Source organism: Falco punctatus (assembly GCF_963210335.1).
Source record: "Falco punctatus genome assembly, chromosome: 7".
NCBI lineage: Eukaryota > Metazoa > Chordata > Aves > Falconiformes > Falconidae > Falco > Falco punctatus.
This window is the reverse complement of record NC_137587.1, coordinates 38,354,064-38,375,923: the sequence shown is the minus strand read 5'-3', so window position 1 is coordinate 38,375,923 and position 21,860 is coordinate 38,354,064. Positions and strand designations below refer to the sequence as shown.

At 49.5% G+C, this 21,860-nt stretch overlaps 1 protein-coding gene across 4 annotated transcripts in view; it reads left to right on the top strand.

Moving 5' to 3' along the window:
• The first annotated feature begins 464 nt into the window (after window positions 1–464).
• Window positions 465–21,860, top strand: part of FERMT2 (FERM domain containing kindlin 2) — a 52,421-nt gene continuing 31,025 nt past the window's right edge. For 2 of the 4 annotated variants that reach the window (XM_080394405.1, XM_080394404.1), the window contains exons 1-2: window positions 466–815; window positions 20,594–20,827. In XM_080394405.1, coding sequence (XP_080250531.1) covers window positions 659–815; window positions 20,594–20,827 — 391 coding nt within the window. In that variant the 5' untranslated portion in view covers window positions 466–658. Of the gene's footprint in view, window positions 816–20,593; window positions 20,828–21,860 lie in introns of all 4 variants that reach the window. The other 2 variants (XM_080394403.1, XM_080394406.1) reach the window with 2 other exon arrangements.

Here is a 21,860-nt window from a genome sequence, read left to right as displayed (position 1 = left end):
TGAACGAGAAATACTTTGTTTATGAATTTAAGGATTTTAAATGGGCAGCGTTAAATATATATATATATATATATATATATAAAACCCAACAAAAGAAACCAAACCCTGAAGGCAGCAGCAGGGCGGGCAAGGCTGCCACGGAAAGGCGCTCCAAGCACTCACGCGTGTTTGAGACCCGGGGCTCCCACCGGCCACAGGGGCCGCTCCCCGGGCCGGCTCAGCGAACCGAGCCGAGCCGGGCCGGGCCGGGCCGCCCCCCGGAGAGTCCCGGATGTTGGAGCGGCCCCCGCTTGCTCCGTCCTTCGCTTCCATAAAAGGCCAAGGGGCCCGGCGGCGCGGGGCGCGTTTTTCCTTTAATTATTATCCCCCTCCTCCTCCTCCTCCTCCTCCTCCCCCCCCCCCCTCCCCCTCCCCCTCCTCCTCCTCCTCCCCTCCCCTCCCTCCTCTCCCCGCCCGCCCCTTCTCTCCCGCGGCGGCCCCGCAGGCAGCGGCTGGGGGCGGCGGGCAACGCTGCACCCCCCGAGCCCGCCCCGCCGCGCCCCCAGCCCACCCCCCGGGCGCGGAGGCGGGCTGTGCCGCGCCGTGCCCAGCCGAGCCGAGCCGAGCCGTGCCGGCGGGCGGGCGCTGAGGCGCGGCTGGGGCGCAGGAGGCCGGGGCCATGGCGCTGGACGGGATCCGCATGCCGGACGGCTGCTACGCCGACGGGACGTGGGAGCTGAGCGTCCATGTCACCGACCTGGGCCGCGACGTCACCCTGCGGGTCACCGGGGAGATCCACATCGGCGGCGTCATGCTGCGCCTCGTCGAGAAGCTGGGTGAGTCCCCTGGCACCCCCCCATCCAGCCCAGCACCCTGCCCCAGCAGCCAGCACCCTGCCCCAGTGCTGTTCCCCAGCACCCTGCCCCAGCACCCAGCACCCTGCTCCAGCACCCCGGCACCCAGCACCCTGCCCCAGTACTGTGCCCCAGCACCCAGCACCCTGCCCCAGCACCCTGCCCCAGTGCTGTTCCCCAGCACCCTGCCCCAGCACCCTGCCCCAGTGCTGTTCCCCAGCACCCTGCCCCAGCACCCTGCCCCAGTGCTGTTCCCCAGCACCCTGCCCCAGTGCTGTTCCCCAGCACCCTGCCCCAGTGCTGTTCCCCAGCACCCTGCCCCAGTGCTGTTCCCCAGCACCCTGCCCCAGCACCCTGCCCCAGTGCTGTTCCCCAGCACCCTGCCCCAGTGCTGTTCCCCAGCACCCTGCCCCAGTGCTGTTCCCCAGCACCCTGCCCCAGCACCCTGCCCCAGTGCTGTTCCCCAGCACCCTGCCCCAGCACCCTGCCCCAGTGCTGTTCCCCAGCACCCTGCCCCAGCACCCTGCCCCAGTACTGTGCCCCAGCACCCAGCACCCTGCTCCAGCACCCCGGTACCCAGCACCCTGCCCCAGTGCGGTGCTCCAGCACCCAGCACCCTGCCCACCTTAGCACCCATCCTAGCACCCTTCCTGCCCCAGGTCCCAGCACCATGCCGGTGCAGCCCCTGCCATAGCACCCCATCCCAGCCCTAAGCTGCCCCTGTCCCCCGTGCGCCCTCCCAGCTGCCCCCAGAAGCCCCCAGTGCCATGGGTGGCAGGACCCCCACAGCCCCCACACTCCCAGCCAGTGCCCTGGGCTGCGTTTCCCAACTGCCTCGGGCCAAACCAGCCAAACTTTCATACGCTGGGACCCTTTGCCTGCTGGTGGGGTTCAGCCCCCCCTCCGTCGGCCACTTTGCCAGCGGGGTTTGATACAGAGCAGGGTTTGATACAGAGCTGGGAAATGTTTTCATTTACAGGGTGCTGGAGGGGGAGCGGGGCGGGTTTTTGTGGGTATTCTCCAGTTTACAGAAAAAAAAATGAAATCTGAAGTTAAAGCTGGTTCAGCGCTGCTTTGGATGAGGAAAGCACCTCCAAGGGCCCTTCGCGAGCATGGGGTGATTAACGGGGTGGTGTGGGTCAGGATGGGGGGTTTGGGGCTGGGAACACCATGGTGTCCGGTGGCTTTGGGTGCATACCTGGACAAAGAGCCCATTTGTCTGGGACGCGTGGGAACGCACGGCCGAAGCCGCTGGGATGGCTTTGTGGCGGAGGAGCCAGCTTGGACGAGCTCCCTGCCAAAAGTGAGCGGCTGACCTGCCGGCCCTGGGGAGCTCAGCCCCGCCAACCACCCCCCACCCCCCCCCCCCCCGTTTTTTTTTTATCAGCTCTTTTTATATCAGCTCGGGTGTGTTTACTCAACGGTATAGACTGGGCTGATGACTGTAACTGCTTAAATGAAATATTAATTGCAAGGGCCCCGCGCGTGCCTGCGGCTGTGGGAGTAGTGGACCTGTCAGCTGTGCCTGCAAGTCCCGGTTGAGTGCAAAGCCCTCGTGTGGCTTTGAAAATACCATCTTCCACCATACTTAGGTTTTGATTTATTAATTATCTGAAGTTACAGGAAGGAAGAGATGGATATAAATATGCTTGTTTCGAAAGGAAGCAAGTGCTCGCATCAAAGGGTCTCGTGCTGGAGATAGCCTTGACTCTCCAAAAACTTGTTTGGTTTGTGTTTGGTTTGGGGTTTTTTGTAATTTTTATGCTGGAGCTGCAGAAAGATCAGCTGAAGTTGAGGAGTCAGTGGCTAGGGGGAAAAAAAAAAAAGCTTTCTAGAAATGATAAAAACCCCAACCTGTTGATCACAAATGAATAAGCGATGCTCCCCTCAGTTCTGAGCTGAGCTGGGTGTTGGGGCCAGCAGATGCTGAAGCAGAGCTGGGGCCAGCTTGTGTGCAGAAAGCTGGGCGCATGCACAGGGACAGAGCCCAGCGAGGACCTAAATTAGCGCTTGATGTAATGCACAACACTCCCCCCCCTGAAATGCGTTTGCCCAGATCCTCTCCACTTGTTAAATTAGGGATTGTATTAGAGGGAAGGAATGCAGTGGCTGCAGTGCTGGCCCCAGCGGAGGGAGTGGGATGCTGCTTCCCCGGGGGCTCAGCCCCTGTGCCCCCCTCCCTGGGATGGTTGAGACCTGCAGATATCTCCGGCTATTGCCTTCCCTTTCCCCTTGGCCTTTGTCAGTGAGCCAAGCTATACGTATTTAGTTCCTTTTCATCTTCCTGCATGTCAGCTCTTCCAGCCTTCTCATTATTTTTATGGTTCTTCTTGGAGCTCCTGCCAGGCTATTGGGGTCAGGTTTAGCAGAGCAGGGTGGGCCAGGGCTTGCTTCTTACCCTTGTGTGCCTCCTCAATGCCCTCCTTCATCCAGCCTCTGCTGCTGCTTTGTCTCCAAATATATTAATTTTGCAATTTTTCCATGTTGAAACCATTTCTCTGGGTTTTTAACCTGTCCCTCCCCATCGTTCCTCTGTCCCTGCTGGTGTTTTTTAACAACTCCCAGCATTACAAAAATTATTCATTTGCAAAGCAGATTTTTTGCTGACAGTTTTAAGGAAATTTCTTAAAAATCAAGTTTCCTTGCAGCTCTGAGATCTCCTATGGACTGCTCCACTTGCACATTGCAGGGGGAGGAAGGAAAGGGGGTTTGTGCCTTGGGCAGGGGGTTGCTGGCTCCATCATTTGGGACAAACCTCCCATAGGCTTTGTGCTGCCAGAGGGCCGGGAAAGCAGATTTCTGTGGGCTGCCCAGAGTTTCACTGATATTTAAGGCATTGCTGTGAATTTGCAGCAAACTGGCCCTGCTCTGCTGGCAGGATGCTGGTTGGTAGAAGTTCTCCAACCATTAGTAAGCAGGGGGAAGAAATGCCTTCCCTTCTGCCAGCAGCAAGGAGAGCTTGGAAAAGGGAAAGTGTAGATTAACGGTAGTATTTTCTGATGCTCGTAGGAGAAAATGATTGCAGTAAATAGCCCTTTGCCTTGGAGAGGACTGGGGTGGCATGCTGAGAGCAAGAACACAAGAGAGTCTCTTACCTGCAGCCTTGCCATTAGGGATATCAGTAAATCTTGTAGATTCAGTTCTTGCCTGTGCAGAGTCGCTGCAATTGGCCTATTTGGGAATTGGCAATTAAAATCTGTCACTAATGCAGGCAGGGATTGGAAGAAACCCAAGCAGCAGATAGGGATTCTGGTTACTCAAGTGAATTGCAATGACCTGATCACTCCCCTGTTATTTATCACCCTGCTGGATTAAACCACTTGATTAATTAAACGTGCCCTGTGCTTGGCAGAGTCATCTCTGAAAAACAGGCAAAAAAACCTGCTGAGGTTTTAAGAGCAGTAGCATTTAGTTGGTCTGTGTGGGTTGGGGTCTGTACTGGAAACTCCTGGTGCTTACCCAGGGGTTTTTAGGAATTTTGCCACTATTGACTTACAAACAAAAAAATGAGGCTTAAAATCACTGGGAGTAGAGGAAGGAAGGAAGTGAACGCAGGTTATTGTTGTTGTCAACTTTAGGCTGTTTTAAACACATGCAAGAAAAACCCCTGCTTTTTTGAAATGCACAAATGAAACGGAGCTTTGTAGGGTAAACATTAAATGCGGGATTGTGTTTGGGCAATGCTCTGTACGGTAGTCGGAATAAAATAATAGCTCACAGAATCAGGGAAGGGGGGGACGAATGTTGGTTGGCAGAGGAATGGCTTCAGACAGTTGGCCTAAATGTGCACTGAGCAGACTCAAAAAGTCTGTGGATAGAAGTTTTGCAGTGGAAATGCAGATTTCTCCCTAGGTGTCTTCTACAGGCAGCATATGCATGGCAGCCAGTTCCAGCAACGGCAGCTCGCTGGGAGCACTGGGTGGAGAAGTGAGCATCTTTAGGGGTTTGTACCTGAAGAAAACTGGGAAGTGAATGAAACCAACCCAGCTAGGTTTGCAATTACAGCAGTCCTTCTGGATCAGAAGGTGTTAACAGTTGCTGCATGGCCGAGCCAAGGCAGGAGGATGGCTCAGGTGCTGCCTGGTGGTGCGCTGGTGTCCCCATTTTATCAAGCCAGGATGGGCACACAGGCTGCACTGGGACTAAATGTCGAATCAAGCTCTCTGCCTTCAGAGAGAGCAGCTGATAATGCCAGGCACTGATGACATCTTCTGAGGCCTTGGGGTCTTCTGTGAATCACATCTTGGATAAGAGTTTGGGCAACTGGTTTGAACGCCATTGTTCCCCTTGGCAGCTCCTCCGCTATCTCCTTTCCATCATCTGGGAGAGGGCGGGATGTCTCCTGAGGACTGGCAGGGCAGTTGTCACGTGCAAAGTGTTTTGATTTAGGTGACATAGCATATTGTAGCACATCAAGCTCTTTTCTTTTGCTGGTTTTAGCCTGCAAATGTGCCTGGGATTCACCTGAGGGGCTCTGTTCACCGTCGAATGGACTCTGCCTGTGCTCTCTTGCCAATGACTGCAGCTGTACTAAGTGCAAGATCGATTGAAAATATTAGTGTTCTCCCTGTAAAATCTCTTTTTCTTAATGGACCCCTTAAAGGGTTATGAATAAAACACCAAGGAAGTGCAGCGTCATTGATTTCCCTGGGTTTGTGTTTGAGGTTTTGCAGTGCTTATAAATGCTCCAAGCCATCGTAAGACTAGCCGGGGAAATTCTTTGCCTTGAAACTGGAATGAACTCTTTGAAACAGCTTAAGGCTATGTAAGAGAAATGCAGCCCATTTCTATTGCAAACACAAGGCAGGATGAATCTGCAGTGCTGTCTTGCTGCTTTTGCTTTGGACTTCTGCAAGGAGACTTGCGTAGGGCCTCACTAGGTGACAATGTGTGCTTTGCTGTTAGAGGAGGCAAGAGAAATGGTTGGAGGCTAAAGAGAAATAAAGGAAGGGTTTCATTGTAGGCATGCTTTCCAGAAATACTTATTTGAGCATCAGTGCTTGGTGCCTGGAGTATGGTTGAGGCATTTCTCCGGTCCATGCTGCCAGGATGACAGCTGAGCATCTTGATTTGCAAGATCTGCAGATGCTCGTCTGGCTGTCAGTTGTCAGTTGAGATGAGAAGGATGTTTTGCATCAAAATCAGTGCTTGGTCCCTCTTTAGTATGGCTTTTCAAATACATGGCGTTCACAAGGGGACTCTGAGTGCCATTGAGTATGCTGGGATGCTTGCAAGAAGCTGTTTGTATTCCCTTTGAGGCGGGGTGGTGAGTGCTTGTCTCAAATAATGTGATAAATGGTGGCTGTGGTTGCTGCTGAGGGCAGCTTGGGCTGCTGCAGTTTGGGCAGGCAAGAGTCCTCTGATGCTCTGCACTGACCCTGCTCCAGTTTTCCCTGGGAAACCTCATCCCAGGTTTTTAAACAGCGAAACTTGCACAGCCGGCAGGAGGTGAGATGGTGAGCCCAGAGGCTGGAGAGGATCTGGCGTGGTGCTGAGCACAGAGTGCTCCTGCGCTAGAAACTGGCAGGTTTTTGGGCCGTTTTGAGGTGGAAGTGGTACCCAGGCAGCTGCTAGGCACTGCCTGTCAGGGATGCTCCCAGCAGAGATGCTCCTGCTTCAGCAGCATCTTCAAGGAGACCGACGGAACTGCTAACATGCCCTGCATTTACATATTGCCACTTGATTAATACCTTTGCTAGTGACCTGTGCAGAGTCTTTGTCCTCCGAATAACACATTTTGAATAATACTTAAGTAAGAATATGTAAGTGGCTGTTAATGCAGATACTCTCTGGCTATGCACATAGATCTGTGCAGGGCTGGCTCTTTACATCTAACAGGAAGCTTCTACGTAGGCTCACACCAAATCGCAGGATTGGCTCAGATAATGTCCTCTTTGTTAGCCTAAGTGGAATATTCAGCTGAACTGCCAATGACCAGAGGAATTCGGGGCGGGGGTAGGTAAAAGCTATACACAGGCAGCTCCAAGCTTCGATCACAGCAATTAGTACTTTTACCCACAGTGGTGATGACTCTTTGGAAAAAAAAAAAAAAATTTTTATTCTTTCACTACAAACCATCTGCTTTGGCTCAAAAGAGTCCAGCTGATGACACAGGTCCCGGTTGGAGGGGGAAGAGAGTAGGGTGGGAGGCAGCGGTGCTGTTCCCGCGAATACCAGAGACTGGGTTTGTCATACCACAGACAGGAAATTGTTGGGTTTGCTGCTCCCACCCAGCCCAAATCAGTAGTTTCCTCTTCCAGCTCCCTCAGGTTTCGATTTGACATAAGGCGCGCGGGGAAGCCGGTGTGGGGAGCTGTGCTCATGTCAGTCCGGGGGAGCTAAAATGAGAAATCAGCATGTTCACACACTTCCCTTTTGTCTTTCTGTCTGTCTTTCTGTCTGTCTTTCTGTCTGTCTTTCTGTCTGTCTTTCTGTCTGTCTTTCTGTCTGTCTTTCTGTCTGTCTTTCTGTCTGTCTTTTTTCCCTGTAGCCATCCTTTCCTTTTCCCCACCCTTCACCATCAGGGCTTGCATTTTGCCCAGGTATCTGGCTGAGTATCTCTTAACCATATAAAGGCCCAAACAAATTGCAATCAAAATAAAATCATAGAATAGTTTAGGTTGGAAAAGGCCCTTATGATCATCAGGTCCAACCATTAACCTACCATGACCAAGCCCACCATTAAACCCTGTCCCCAGGTGCCCTATCTACACCTCTTTGAAACAGCTCTAAGATGGCACCTCCACCGCCTCCCTGGGCAGCCTGTGCCAGTGCTTGGCCACCCTTTCAGTGAAGACATTTTTCCTCATATCCAGTCTAAACCTGCCCTAGCGCAACTTGAGGCCATTTCTTCATCTGTCACTTGTTACCTGGGAGCAGAGACCAACCGCACCTCGCTACACCCTCCTTTCAGGCAGCTGTAGGGAGCAATAAGGTCCCCCCTGAGCCCCTTCCCTCCAGGCTGACCCCCCCAGCTCCCTCAGCCGCCCCCCATCAGCCTTGTGCCCCAGCCCCTGCCCGGCTCTGGACACGCTCCAGCCCCTCGGGGTCTGTCTGGTGCTGAGGGGCCCAACGCTGAGCCCAGGGCTCGAGGTGCAGCCCCCCCAGTGCCCAGGGCAGGGGGACGGTCACTGCCCCGGCCCCGCTGGCCACACTGTTTGTGACACAAGCCAGGACGCCGTTGGCCTCCTTGGCCACCCGGGCACGGTGCTGGCTCATGCCCAGCCGGCCGTCCCAGCCCCCCAGGCCCTTTCCCCCCAGGCCTCTCCCAGCCCCCTGCCCCCAGCGCTGCGGGGCTGGTGTGACCCACGGGCACGGGGCGGGTTGAGCCTCACACCACTGGCCTCAGCCCACGGATCCAGCCTGCCCCGACCCCTCTGCAGAGCCCCCTGCCCTCCGGCAGGTCAGCTGCGGGTGGTACCAGCCAGGCAGAGGCTGCGCTGCCATTCAGCGAGGCCTGGGCAGGCTGCGGAGCTGGGCAGGTTCAGTAAGGGCAGGTGTCAGGTCCTGTGCCGGGGGGAACAGCCCTGCTCTGCCCTGCTGAGGCCGCACCTGGAGTGCTGTGTCCAGTGTGAGCTCCCCAGTTCCAGAGAGAGGGGGAACTGCTGGAGAGGGGCCAGCGGAGGCTACAAAGATGATGGGGGGACGGGAGCATCTCCCTGGTGAGGACAGGCAAGAGCTGGGGCTGTTGAGCCTGGAGAGAAGACTGAGAGGGGATCTCGTCAATGCCTACAGATATCTTAGGGGTGAGCGCCAAGAAGACGCGGCGAGCCAGGGTCTTCTCAGCAGTGCCCAGCGCCAGGACAAGGGGCAGTGGGCACACACTGCAACACGGGGAGTTCCACCTGAATGTGAGGAAAAAGGTCTTTACCGTGAGGGTGCCGGAGCGCTGGGCCGGGCCGCCCAGAGAGGCGGTGGGGTCTCCTTCTCTGGAGACATCCAAACCCGCCTGGGCTGTGCAGCCCGCTCTAGGAGACCCTGCTTGAGCAGGGGGTTGGGCTGGGTGAGCTCCAGAGGTCCCTTCCAGCCCCATCAGGCTGGGGTCCTGTAACACTCCTGGCAACTTGGTGTCCTCTGCAAACTTACTGAGGGTGCATTAGATCCCCTCATCCAGATCATTGATAAAGTCATTCAACAGGACTGGTCCCAGCACTGAGCCCTGGGGGACACCACTTGGGACCAGCCGCCAACTGAATTTAACTCCATTCGCCACAACTCTCTGGGCTCGGCCATCAGCCAGGTTTTTAACTTTGCTTTACCAGCGGAGAGTGCATCCATCCAAGCCACGAGCAGCCAGTTTCTCCAGGAGAATGCTGTGGGAAACAGCTTCAAAGCCTTTACTGAAGTTCAGGTAGACAACATCCACAGCCTTTCCCTCACCCACTAAGAGGAACAGTTTAATACAGCTATATAGAAGCCAGACACTTCCCAGTGTTTCCTGGCAGGGATTTCTGAACCCTCTTTCTGTGCTGTTATGTGTGTGATGGTTGCATTTGTAGCAGGCACATTCCTCCTCTGGCTACCAGAGTAAAATCATGCCCCACCTCTGATTTTTTTTTAGTTTAGAAAAATGGCATTTAGTACTTGTCAATCGGCAGCTTGCAGACTGCTGTGGGTTTATGAGCAATTTCTTGCAACCCAGCTATGGGACATTGTAAAGAGCAAACCAGGAGCCTAGATTTTAACCCTTGGTCTCTGATTATGGCAGGATTGTGGATAACTGCATGAAATTATGGATGTTGGGAGTGTTTACTGAGTTGGGAAAGAGAAGAGAGATTATTTGCACTGCAAACTTCAGTCATTTCAACATCACTGGTGATATCACCACTGCAAGGTCCTGGTTTGGGTGTTCGGGGGATTTTTTTAAATTTTTGTGTGTGTGTGTGGTGGTTTTTCTTACAGACAAGGAGAAGGAAGATGATATACAGTGCTTGAGGAGCTCTTGGCACAGACACACAGCCTAGCATCCAGCCCTGGGTGTGCTTGGGGAGGGAAAAGTCTTGTAGTGTTGAAACATCTTAAAGGAGATGCATTTCTTTGGTCTCATTCTGAAATGTGGATTAACCATTAGCTTAAAAATGGGCAGAGAAACAAAACTGAGCAAAGTTTCTTAGGTAGTGGGATTCAGTTGAGTGTTCTCAGTGGCTTTTATGGGCTTTCAGATGTTACAATTCGGAAAAATACTGAGAACCCCAAGTACTACAACTCTGCTCAAAGCCATTATTTCTCCATTCGGCAAGTAACTTAGTTGTCTTGCCCAGGTTTGCTTTTTGCATGTTGCTGTCGTTGTCCAGGCCGGAGCTTCCACTAGGTAGAACTGATGGGGCAGGGGAAGAAAAGTGCCCAGCAAACTAGAGGAAAGCTTTTTTCTATTTTTTTTTTTTTTTTGAGAGCTGTGCTTCTCTGCTTTTCTTGGGCTCAGCCATTTTCCAGTGAGGTTGCAGCAGCCCTGGGTGCAGCTCACACTCAGTGGCCATTGAAACATGAACCTTAATCTGGAGCTGTGTGCATGGCATGTCTGTGTGCCAGCATTCATTCCTCTCTTGCAGAGCAAGTGTGATCTTGGAGACCTCCAGTTTTTGGTAAAACGTGGCTGAATGTGGACAACAGGTTGAGAACAGCGTTGGGAGGGGATGCACACAGGCAAACAAGCACACCAGCACTTGCATAAACCTTCCTCTTCATAATCTCAGCTGGTTTTTAGCTTGCAGAACAATTAGACAGCAACCAAAACCTCTTCTTGCCAATTAAACATTTAAAATCTCTTAACAGTTGATTATACATGTTTGTTTGGTGGTTGTTTTCTTTTTTATTTTTTTCTCCTCCTCCCTGCAGGCATATGTACTTTTGGAAGGGTTAATTGCCAAAACTCCAAATTCAATTAGAAAGTCAGTGTTTTATGAAATTGCCTGGAAAGAGCTGTGTTGCTGTCTTGCTGAGCTTCCCTTCCTCGCTGATAATACACAGAGCTTTGCTTGACATGATGTCTGGCTTGAGAGCTGTCTGCAGCAGAAATTGTCCTTGCCGCCATCCTTCATGTCCTGCCTGGTGGCTTTTGTGCCTGAGCTTGGTGTGTGATGGGTGAGGTGAACCCAAACTCGGGTTAAGAGGTGTGAAAGCCCTTCAAAAGCGTGTTGCGTGCATCAAGTGATTAAGAAAAATGGTGGGGTTTGTCCCATGGCATCTCCCCATGGCTCTATAGAGGACCTATGGCAGAGAACAGCTGCTTCCCCCAAATCATGCTTTGCCCCAGGAGCTCACCCCAAAATGCATGCAAGGGAAGGCTGGTGGCATATGAAGTGCTTTTGGCTGCTGTTGCTGCCACAGAGGGGTGAGACGCTTTTCACTTATTCTCTGCCTGCGGGGATGCAATTTGGGTGAAACCGGGACGGTTTGGTGGATCCCACCAGGTCTGCAGGAGAGGTACCAGCACTGACTCACAGGTTTGGTGTGGGGTGCAGCTGCCCATGGTATCTTGACCCTGTCAGACCTTTCCAGGGGGCTGAGCTTTTATCAGAGTGATGATCATTAGGCTCCCTTGTGGAATTGCCTGGTGAGACTGAAGGTTCAGATGAGAGGTTGGGAATTCAAGTTGCCAGTCCTCCTTTATCTGCCTTATGCATCAATGTCCTCTGGCTCCGTTATTTGGTATGATGTCTTTTTGGCATCCCCATCTTTTTGGACCAGCTCCCCTCTGTGCTGCAAGTTCAGTGGGGATGAGTCAGGATTGCAGGCTGCTGGTACCGTCACCCTGGGGCACTTTTCCTTTTTGGTGAGGGAAGTGTGATACATGGCGGGAGGGTGACGGAGCACCCAGGCTGGTAGTCAAGGCAGTTGAGTGCTCCCTGGAGAAGTGGTTTTCCTTCCTTCCTTCCTCTGCTGCTGTGTTTCTGTCTGATGCTTCCTATTTTGTGCTGGATGAATCATGGAAACCACAATCCTTAATTGAGTTTTCTCCGATTTCTCGTGATTCTATGGGAGGCAGGGAGCAGCCAGTGAAAGCCTCCTCTGGAGGGGTGCTTGATAAGTGAGGGGGAAACACTCAGCAGAATCAGGCTGTAAAGATCCTGTTTAAAAAAAATAGAATTAAAAAAGCCCAATAATCCACCTTGCTCTCTTTATTCCTTCCTATAGGAAAATGAGCAAGCCAAATTGCTCTGAGGTGCTGGTGCAAGGATTTACATCAAGTCTGCACAGTCCTTGCAAAGACCTTCCTAAGCCAACTGATGCTTGTTAGCGTGGCCCTGTTGGGGAGCTGAGGTGGCCCCAGCTTTCAGCTCCTCTGGAGGGTTTTCTGATGTTTCAGCTGGGTTCAGCATCGCTGCAAAACAGCTCTCCCTGCTCAGGGATTTAAACGGGGTTGGGTATGGCTGTGCTCACAGGTGAGCAGCTCAGAGAAACCCAGAGACCCCCTGCTGCAGTAGATGCTAAAAAGTAGAATAGGGTTTATCTTATTTTTTTTAATTATATATCTATATATAATAAATTTATGCATAAAACTATAATAAAAGTATGCTAAGTACCACCAGGGCAAACACCATATGCTCAGTTCACAGCTTGTGGTACAGATTGCCAGTGCCTTTTGTATTTGTGGGATAGCATCAGAGCCGTAAAGCAAATTTAAAGGAGGTTTTGCTGTTCTTTCTGCAGGCGAGTGGCATCCGTTCAGGGCAAAGGAGCTTGCTTGTGTGGCCAGCACGAGATAAATAATTTCAGCCTGGGGAGGAGGAGGTATTTATGTTTCAGTACTAGTAGTGCAAGTAGTAGATACTGCTCTGGCATCTTAATGAATTAAATTTCCAAGTGCTAGTTGAGTGATCCTATTAACACTGAAAAGAGCTTCCTTCCTAGAGTTGACTTTACAAAAAAAGTAACTTTCAGGCTTGTCGCGATTTGCTCTTCTCCCTGAAGCCTGCGTGCGGACCTGGCTCTGACAGAGGTGCTTGAAGGCTCAGTTTCCCACGGGTGGATCAGCTCAAGTGCGGAGAAGCAAAGCGCGGTGGTGTCAGGAGCAGTATTTCAGGAGGGCATTTGGGTTTGAAGGACCAGCCTCATGCTTTTGATGCTCATTGATGCTGTGGGCTCATAAAATGTCCCTGCTCTGCACACGGGTTATAAAACAAACCAGTTGTAAAATTTCAGTGCCTCGTTGCTGGCCTGTGTAGGGGGTGAGCTCTTCAGGGCAGGGTGCGGGTTTTGAGCAACAAAAAGATTGGCCGCTGCATTTTTTTGTCACTTTTTCGGTGCTTCGGTTACCATCCCTGCCCCGTCGAGACATGGGCTTACCCTTGTAAACCTCACTTATAAATCAAATAAAAGGACGCTTCATTTTCCAGCAGTGCAGTAGCATGTTCCCTCATTAACAGAAGACACTCCATAATTTTTCAGAGCTAGGACACATTGAACATCTGCATTCAGCGTTGCGTCCTGATGTTCTCAGTGTCCTCCATAGGCTGCTTTGCTTTTTTTTCCTACCTCTTTTCCTTTTTTCATTGCTCTTGAATGACTCTCTGCAACTACATGGCGTGCTTTGACGTCAGGATTTTGTGGCGGTGAACCATGAGCGTGTCCCTTGGCACGCCAGGACGAGAGGGAGGCCTCCTGCACTGGGTCACGCTCACAGGAATCACAGCATTGGGAACAAGGCTGCTTTTGTCCCTTTTTTTTTTATTATTTTATTAATAAGTCAAACCTTTTCATGCAAGAAATGTTCTTCTTAAATTTAAATTCCAGCACAGGTCCACCCTGTTTTGGACACCTCTGTGGGGGTGTGCAGATGTTTTCCTGAACGTTTTTTCTCCTGAAAACAAAGTGGGATAAAATAATGGTGATAGTTGCCATTGACAGATGTAAATAGAGGAGAATTTGAGGTACCACTTCATATTTACCCATGGGTAAAAGCCCTTCTGCAGGTGGTTGCTGCAGATTGGCTGCTGTATACCATATTTTTCATAGCATGTGTCAAATATGTGTGGGGCATGCGATTAAAACCCCCTGTTAGGTATCATTAGTACCAAGAGCATCAGATTGGCGAAGCTACAGCTTTATTACAACAGTCTGATAATAATTTTATAGGATCTGTATCTCTGTGTTTCAAAGTATACTTTTTCAAGCATCATAACCAGAGGCTGGAAGGATTTTTGTTCCGTTTTGAACTTTGCTCTGTAATTAAATCCCTGTTGGGGGGTGGAGGGAAGGCTACTCTAGTACACACCATACCCCAAAAGACTTAAACCTGCACTAAAAAATAGATTCTGCCCCACGACAGCAGCTGTGTCACCCAGCAGAACACATCAGCATTTCTGTTGAGCTCAAGATAAATGAAAACAGCTCAGTTTTTAATGTTGGGTTTGTTTTTTTTTTTTTCCATAATTGTCCTGGAAGGAGTGGCCTTGGCATGTTTAAAGGAATCTGGGTTTAAAGAGGTCAGTGTGAGGAGGCTATGTCCCATCCCTCCACGTAGAGAACACTGTGTTCAGCTGTATAGATACGTGTGTGTATACACACATAAAATATAAATATACAAACACACAGCTATGTGTATACATAAATATATATATTTTAAAATTTGGGTTTGGTTTTTTTGCCTTATTTTTGACCACAACGGTGTTAGCTCAAAATAAGCTGGTCCACTCGCTGCATTGTAGGGTCGCAGGGCAGCTTGGGCACATCTCTCCCATCAAATCCCAGTCCCAGCAGTGGCTGGGAGGGTGTTCCAAAAGCAAGCGGTGATCCTGCAGCCATCCCCAGGAAACCATGTGCGTCTGGATCCCTTCCACTGAGATGCAGAAGCTGATCCCTGCACCAGCATTTGTAGGTGGGGGAAGGAAACACAGCAGTATTTAATGGTTGTATCAGTAGTTTCTGAAAAGTAAATAATATTAATGACCATGAAAGCGGCTGCTGGCTGGAGCAGGACCTTAAGCAGCGCTTCTGGCTGTAAAATGCTTCTTTATTCTTGCCCTACCCTAGTGCCTCTGTCCTGCTCCATGCACTGGATTAGCCATTTTTGGGTACTTCTGAACGTTTCAGGAACATTTGCAATATTCTCTGATTTTTTTAGTGATGTGAAGATAATGCCTTCAGACCTTATTGACACATGCCACTTGATAATACGTGGAGAAGGAAAAAATGCCAAAGCAACCACATGGTTATGCGCAATTATTTTTTGTGGGGTTTTGTTTTGGGGTTTTTTCCCCTCTTTTTTTACTTTTAGTCTTAAATTGCTTTCCTTTTCAAGTTTTTAAATATTTCTGCCTTACTTTCAATGAACGGTGGCTGTGCAGTGCATCCTGAGGAGACAGGAGGGTGGAGCAGAGGGTGCATCCCCTCCCTTCGAGCTTGCCCAGGGCACGCGAGGCACTCCCCAACTATTTATTGCTGGAGGTCTCTTTTCCTTTGAAGGAGTTTTTCTTCCCCACCGATTCCCGATTCCCAAGAGGGGTGTGTAACCAGCCAACACCCAGCCTCTGGTGTGGAGAGCCCCTGGCCGCTCCTTGGGGCTTGCGAGTGCTGGATTAATGCGTTATCAGCAGGTATTTGAGCTTAAAGGTACTTTAAACACCCAGCTGCCTCTCGAGCTGTCTGCTGCCTGCAGTCGGGGTTTTAAACAAGCTGTCCACATCTGTATTTTTTTCAATAAAACGTGTGTTGCATATTCATTTAAAAAAATGCAAACCCCCCCTTTTTTTTTTTCTTCCATCTTTTTTTTTCTTCCATCCTTATAAAAACTCTCGAGCGATTTCAGCCTGTCTGCACCAAACTCACTAAAAAGCTGGAACATTGAGGTGTTTTTTGTTGGTAGGTTGCCAAGTACAAAAATCACTTTTTGCAAGAGGAAAGGCTTGGCTTGTGAGTTGCTTTCGGTCCTTGCACTGTATCTTACATATACAGCATTTATATGTGTGTGTGTGTGTGTGTATGACATATATACATAAATGCTGTATATGTAAGATACAGTGCAAGGACATATTTTTATATGCATATATTTTATGTGTGTATATAATTATGTATGTGTATATTTTATATGTGTATATATGTTATGTAAGTGTGTATATATGTATATTTATATCCATAATGTATTTTTTACATACATGTATGTTTTGAGCAGTTTGAGGTATTGTGTGGCTGGCAAAAAGGCATTTTGCAACCCTGACTTCCCAAGCGTGACTAGACGAGAGCAGGACTAGCCATCGTTAAAGCCACCCCTGGTGCACAGTCACTGCTGGGGAAGAGCCAGGACTGGGGAGGGCTGCTGTGTAATTCTGCTCCTATGGAAAAACAACCAGTGGGATGGATGGGCTTTGGTTCTGCATGTTTTGTACCGGAGGAAGATGGTCCTTTCGGATTGCTCCCGTGGGAAGGCTGAAGATTTGAATCCATTGCTCTAAAAGCCATCACTTATAATTAAGAAATGAACTGAAACCTCTGCTGTGGCTGCATCCGCTGCCCCTTCTAAAGTGAAGAGAGTTGTAGGGAAGCCAGCTTCAGCTGCAGATCTTTGTTTCTAAAACTCAAACAAAAATGCACATTGTAAACCAGACAGGCTTGCAGAAGTTCCCTATGTACCTACTGAAGCTTATGCAGGAGCTTTTTATAATCTGCCTTCAGTGTTAGGGTGGTGGAGGTATTCGTGGGCTCTTTGCTGTCCCGTGGATTTAATCAGGGATGTGTGTGTGAAAGGGCAACTGGTGCTACCCCGGGGTAGCCTTGCCCAGAGGTAGGGACCGCCAATGCTGGAGTTTCCAGCTCTCCAAATATCAGCCTAGTGGAGTTTAACCGTGTTCTGGGGTGGGGAGGAAGAAAAGAGGTTTGTTTGGTCGTATCAGGGCTCTATTGTCCTGAGCGGTGCATGGAAGGAGAGCCCGTCTGCAATAGGGGATATCCCGAAATAACAAGGCAAATACAGTGTTTATGTAACGCTGGAGGCTTGTATCCTACTGCTAGTGAGTCGTAAGCTTGCCCAGAGAGCCTGCCAAGTGACAGTAATGCTGCTGAAGAAAGGAGGTTCAATAGCTGCTGCAGGAAAGGAGCAGAAAAGGGACTTTAGAAAGCCACAGATCGGCAAAGGGAAAGTGTTTGGAGCAGCTGGCCTCTGGGATAAATGGGCCATCAGGCAGAGCGGGTGCGGCTGCCTCAAGGAAATTCAGCTTTCTTGCTGAAGTGGTAAGTGTGTGTGTGTGTGTATCTGTGCAAGAGCAGGCCCAGAATCAAAATAATACACTTTGTGTGCATCTCAATTAAGGCTTACTTTCTGCTACTTTAATTCTAGATGTGAATTTAGTGGTAGCTGTGGGAATGAAAATCTGCAACTGTAATTAACGCTGGACAAGCTGGTGTGATGTGACTGTGGCGAGGCACTGGCATGAATTCAAAGCTAAGGATGTTTGAAGTTTAAAACACTTTATTGAGCAGCCCTTCACCTCTTCTCTCAATGTTCTGTCCTCGCAGAGGTCTCTGCAGCTGTCTGGATGATTTAAGATGCCTCTTGCATTTGCAGGACAGTCTGAACAGCTTTTCAAGGTGAACAGCGAGCTTGCTTCGTGGGTTTTGCTGTACAAAATGTCCTCAGCATCACCCGTCTGCCTGTCTGCCTCTTGGTGAGGTTTTGGGAGGCAAATGCAAAACCAAGTTCTTCCTCAGGAAAAAAAAATAAAAATCACATCTGGGTTCCCCAGCCCTCCTGGGCTCCCAGCAGCTGAGGTTTCAGGTCAGGCTGTGTGTGGGGGTGGAGGAAGCAGGGAGCGAGGTTTATTTTTGATGCCGGGAAGGAAGCTCTGTGCTTCCCTTTCCCGTGGGTGCTGCTGTTGGGGTTGGGCTCCTGGAGCTCCCTGTCCCCAGCCCGTGCTCCAGCTGATGCTGACAGCTCCATCCTCCACGTCTCCTCAGCGTCACCTGGCAGGTTCTTTGCTTGGAAGCAGAACATCTGTGCCAATGCTTTGCTGTGACCCTAGCAGGTGTGTGCAGCTCATTTCCAGGGTTCCCTCTGTGCTTTCCTTTGCTCGAGATGACCATGGTGGGAAGATGCTTTTTTATTGTACTAAGGACACCTAAATCCTGGCGTTCCTCTTCCTGTGCTGTGCCATAGGCAGGAATCAGCCTGATTTAGACTAATATGGGTGGATGTTCCCATCCCACTGAACAAGCGTGTTTCTTTTGCTGTTTACTTTGATTGAGATGCTGATGAATGCTTGCCGGCTTTGACCATTTCTGCTTTGCCTAACAGCATCGCTGTAAGGCTGGTGCACTTCATGGCTGGGAAGAGCAGCTCAGGGATGTGCAAGTTGCATTTCACAGCTCAGAGAAGCTTCTTGATCTGCAGACACCTCCACTGAGATTTGCAGCATGGCTTTGGACCTGTAGTAACCTTTTGAATTTGAGGTCTGGGATCTCTAAAATGAGCTTGCAGTGCTCGGTGACTTAACTGGGGTCTGATAAATAAGAAACAGCCAGTCCTGTGACTGACAGTAGTAAATCGGAAAAGACTGAGCTGAAATAATAACCCTTGTCGTAAAGCTGTAACCCCGACAAATCAGTAACTTGTGAATTGGGACCCTGGTGAAGATTTATAAACCTTTGATCAGATTTAACCAGGCAATTGGCATTCCCTGGCATGCAAGAATTGCTCTGAGCCCTGGGTTGCACCCACTGCCTTGCAAAGCACTGAAGGTTTCTTGTCAACATGTTAAACTCAACCCCACAAATCAGCTGCTAAACATTTGCCAAGTTCTTTTATATGTAACTACCCTGTGGGGCAGCCACGCCACAGACCTTTACCTTTCTGGCTATAGCCAGCATCTCACTGTTAATTCAAAGTGTTAATTGCTCTCTGGCCAGAAGACGATGCTGTGCATATTTGTGCCATGGCCTGAAAGGTTAATCTGCAGCGTAAACCCAAATCCCCTTCTGTTAGGCAAAAATGTTAGTGATTCAAAATGCCTTTTTCTTCCTCCCAAGACTTTCGGTGCCAATTTGTTCAGCTTTCAGTAGGGCAGAAGTTGGACTTCATTACCAGAGTCCATTGTAATGATTTCTCAGATTTTTTTGAGAGTAGCCAAGGCTTGTGCAAGTTTGCATGCTTTTCTATATTTGGTTTTGTTTAATTTGATTGTACAAAGCTGTTGAAAAGTCTAGCTGAACGTTTCCACTTTATGGCTGCGTGATTATGCCATTAGACCAGGAGTTCAAAGAAAAAAAAAGCTTCTGCTGGGTTTTCTCAGTAACCCGGAGCTTGAGATCCCATTTTCAGATAGGGACAGAAAAAAGTTCATTTGTCACACTGTTCTCATCTTTCTCATCTTGATTAAGTTCAGATGTGGCTCATGGGGATAATCATGATGTTGGTTCTGGAGTACATTCCTCAATACCTTCAGCCTGTTTGATGGTGGGTCTCCTGGGGCTGTGCCCCCTGGACTCGGCTGTGTTTGCCCTTGGCTTTCTGGCTGGTGCCCTGGGATGCACGAGCATCGCTGCCGAGGGGTGGAGAAAGGAGGCGTTGTGATAAACGTCAGGTGGCAGTTTTAATTTGGGTGAAACTGATGTTTTATGGTAGGAATAGAGGATCACAAGAGGATCTGGAGCTGAAAACTGAATTATTGTATCACTGGTTTGCTTTCAAGCTTCTTTTTTATTATGAAAATTAAAATAATCTTCATACAAAGTCCATAAGCTCAAAACTTATTGGTAACTCTATCACTTGCAGTATCAAGTATAGAAATGTCCCTGCAGCTTGTCCTGCAGCCCCTTGAGGTCCTTGTGTGCTTGCCCAGATGACAATCTGCGGAAACTTGGGATTTTCATTTGAAATGAGAGCTTTGGCTGTCGGCATCGGTGCTGACACCCCCCCCACACACACACCCTCCAGTCTGTATTTTTGGAAGCAGAGGCTAAACAGAGCTTTGCAAAATGTAGCTGCAACACCTGAACCATTCCCTTCCTCCTGTGTGGTGGGGGAACATTGCACAGTTAACACTGGCCAGTGGTTGTCAGAGTGGAAGATGCTCTGTGGGAATGCTAGGGGGCTGTGGGGAGAGCAGGGCAAGTATTAGCAAAAAATATTCCATGTATTAGGGAAAATACTGCGCGGTAGCTGTCTTTTGGAGTTACGACCATGCTTTGGTTCCCCAAATGCTTCCCATTTTGGACATGACCTTCAAAGCCCCGATGGTTACACCCCTGCTGGAAGGAGACGTGGCTGTTGGGTTTTGCACTGGTTTTCCTTTGGGAAGTAACTTTCCATTTGATTTGGGAATCTTCCTGGGGTTTTTTCTAGATACTGAAAAGACCTGGAGGAGACACAGTGTTTCTATTTAATTCTTCTTGCAAACCTCATTCTAGTTCTGCTTTCTGTGTGTGCTGAGGTGGCTGCACTTGTCTTCATGTAGTGCAGGTGTCTGATATGGTGGGGAAGAGGAAACCCAAGAATTGAGGTTAACCTGAAAATCTGTGCAAAATCCCTCCTGGGGAAGGTGTCAGGTCATTCATGACCCCCTTGGTTTCACACTCCAGCTTCATCACCGTCGGGCTGAGCGATCCATGTACACGTTGTGTCTCATTCTTACTCCTCTTGGGTTCTTCCGTACTTTCCGAGGTGGCTTCTGGATGCTACTGAATACAAGCAGTTATTTGTATCTGAAGAGGGCCGTCAGTGTTTTTGGATTGATAGTTGCTCTTCACTTAAATGCATTTCAACTTCAGCTTTTGTCTTTTGAAGGCTAATTCTGGTCCTAGTTTTAACTGGTAAAATGGTTTCTTTGTTCTAGATGTTAAGAAAGACTGGTCTGATCACGCGCTGTGGTGGGAAAAGAAGAAAACTTGGCTCCTTAAAACACACTGGACGTTGGACAAATACGGGATACAGGCTGATGCCAAGCTCCAGTTCACACCTCAGCACAAGCTGCTTCGCCTGCAGCTGCCCAACATGAAGTACGTCAAGGTGAAAGTCAACTTCTCAGACAGGGTCTTCAAGGCAGTTTCTGACATCTGCAAAACGTTCAGTAAGTAGCGAGTACCGAAAGCCACCGGTGGGGAGGTTGTCGTTTGCTTTGGCTCCTGCCTCTGCTTCAGTGCACGTGCTGTCTCATAAACTTACTAAATCGCGCGTATTTTCCAGCTTCAGACAGCCAACAGTCACTTGGGCACCAAGCAGCCTGGATGTCCGCTCTCTTTCCCTTGTGAATCTAACCTTTTATGTGCAGATAAATAATGAGACCAATTGTACCGGAAACATAAGAAGAAATACATATTCTGTGCTGAATTCTGTTCTGCAGCAAGACTGTTCCCGGTTTTGTCTTAGGCGAGGCAGTAGCAGCCCTGCTTTATGTTAAAGCTGCTGGTGTTGGGTCGTAATTTTTTTCAGCAAATTTATGTGCTAGATGAAAAACAAACTCTGAAGTAGGAAACCTGCCAGCTCCGTGGGTTCTTTCCAGTGGAAAATCATATTAGAGATTAAGTGATGATGCTTCACTGTAAAACTGTCTGGTGGAGGGAAGGAACCGAGTCTCCCTCTCTCCTCAACTCCATGCTCCTTTCCCACATTGAGAAGAAGCCCCAGAAGAAAGGGTGGATCATTTTCTACCAGATACACAGGGCTTTTGTCAGGCTGCTGCTTTTGTGCATCACTTTTTACTCTCTTCACAAATTTCTCATTCCAAAACCCAGTGCTTCTTTCTCCACTCCCGAAAAAAAAACCACCCAGGAGATAACTCTGCTCCAAGGAACTCGGATAAGTGCTCAGCACGGGCTCCATACTGATATCCTTCCTGGTTGCTCACCTCCGAAAGGAGCCTGCAACCTGACCTCAGACATAGTAAATCTATTTCTGCTCTCAAAAAGCAGCAGCTAGGGTTACTCTTGGCTGACCCAGTTGTTTCGTGAGGCAGGAAGAGCTCAGCTGTACGTGTGGTGTTACGGTGTGGCCACCAGTGCATCTGTGGTTAGGTCGGTATATATAGCTGATTATGAATCTTTGCTATTTCTTTCCTGGGTCTTTTTAAAAATATAAATATTGGGCAATTTCTCCTTAAAATA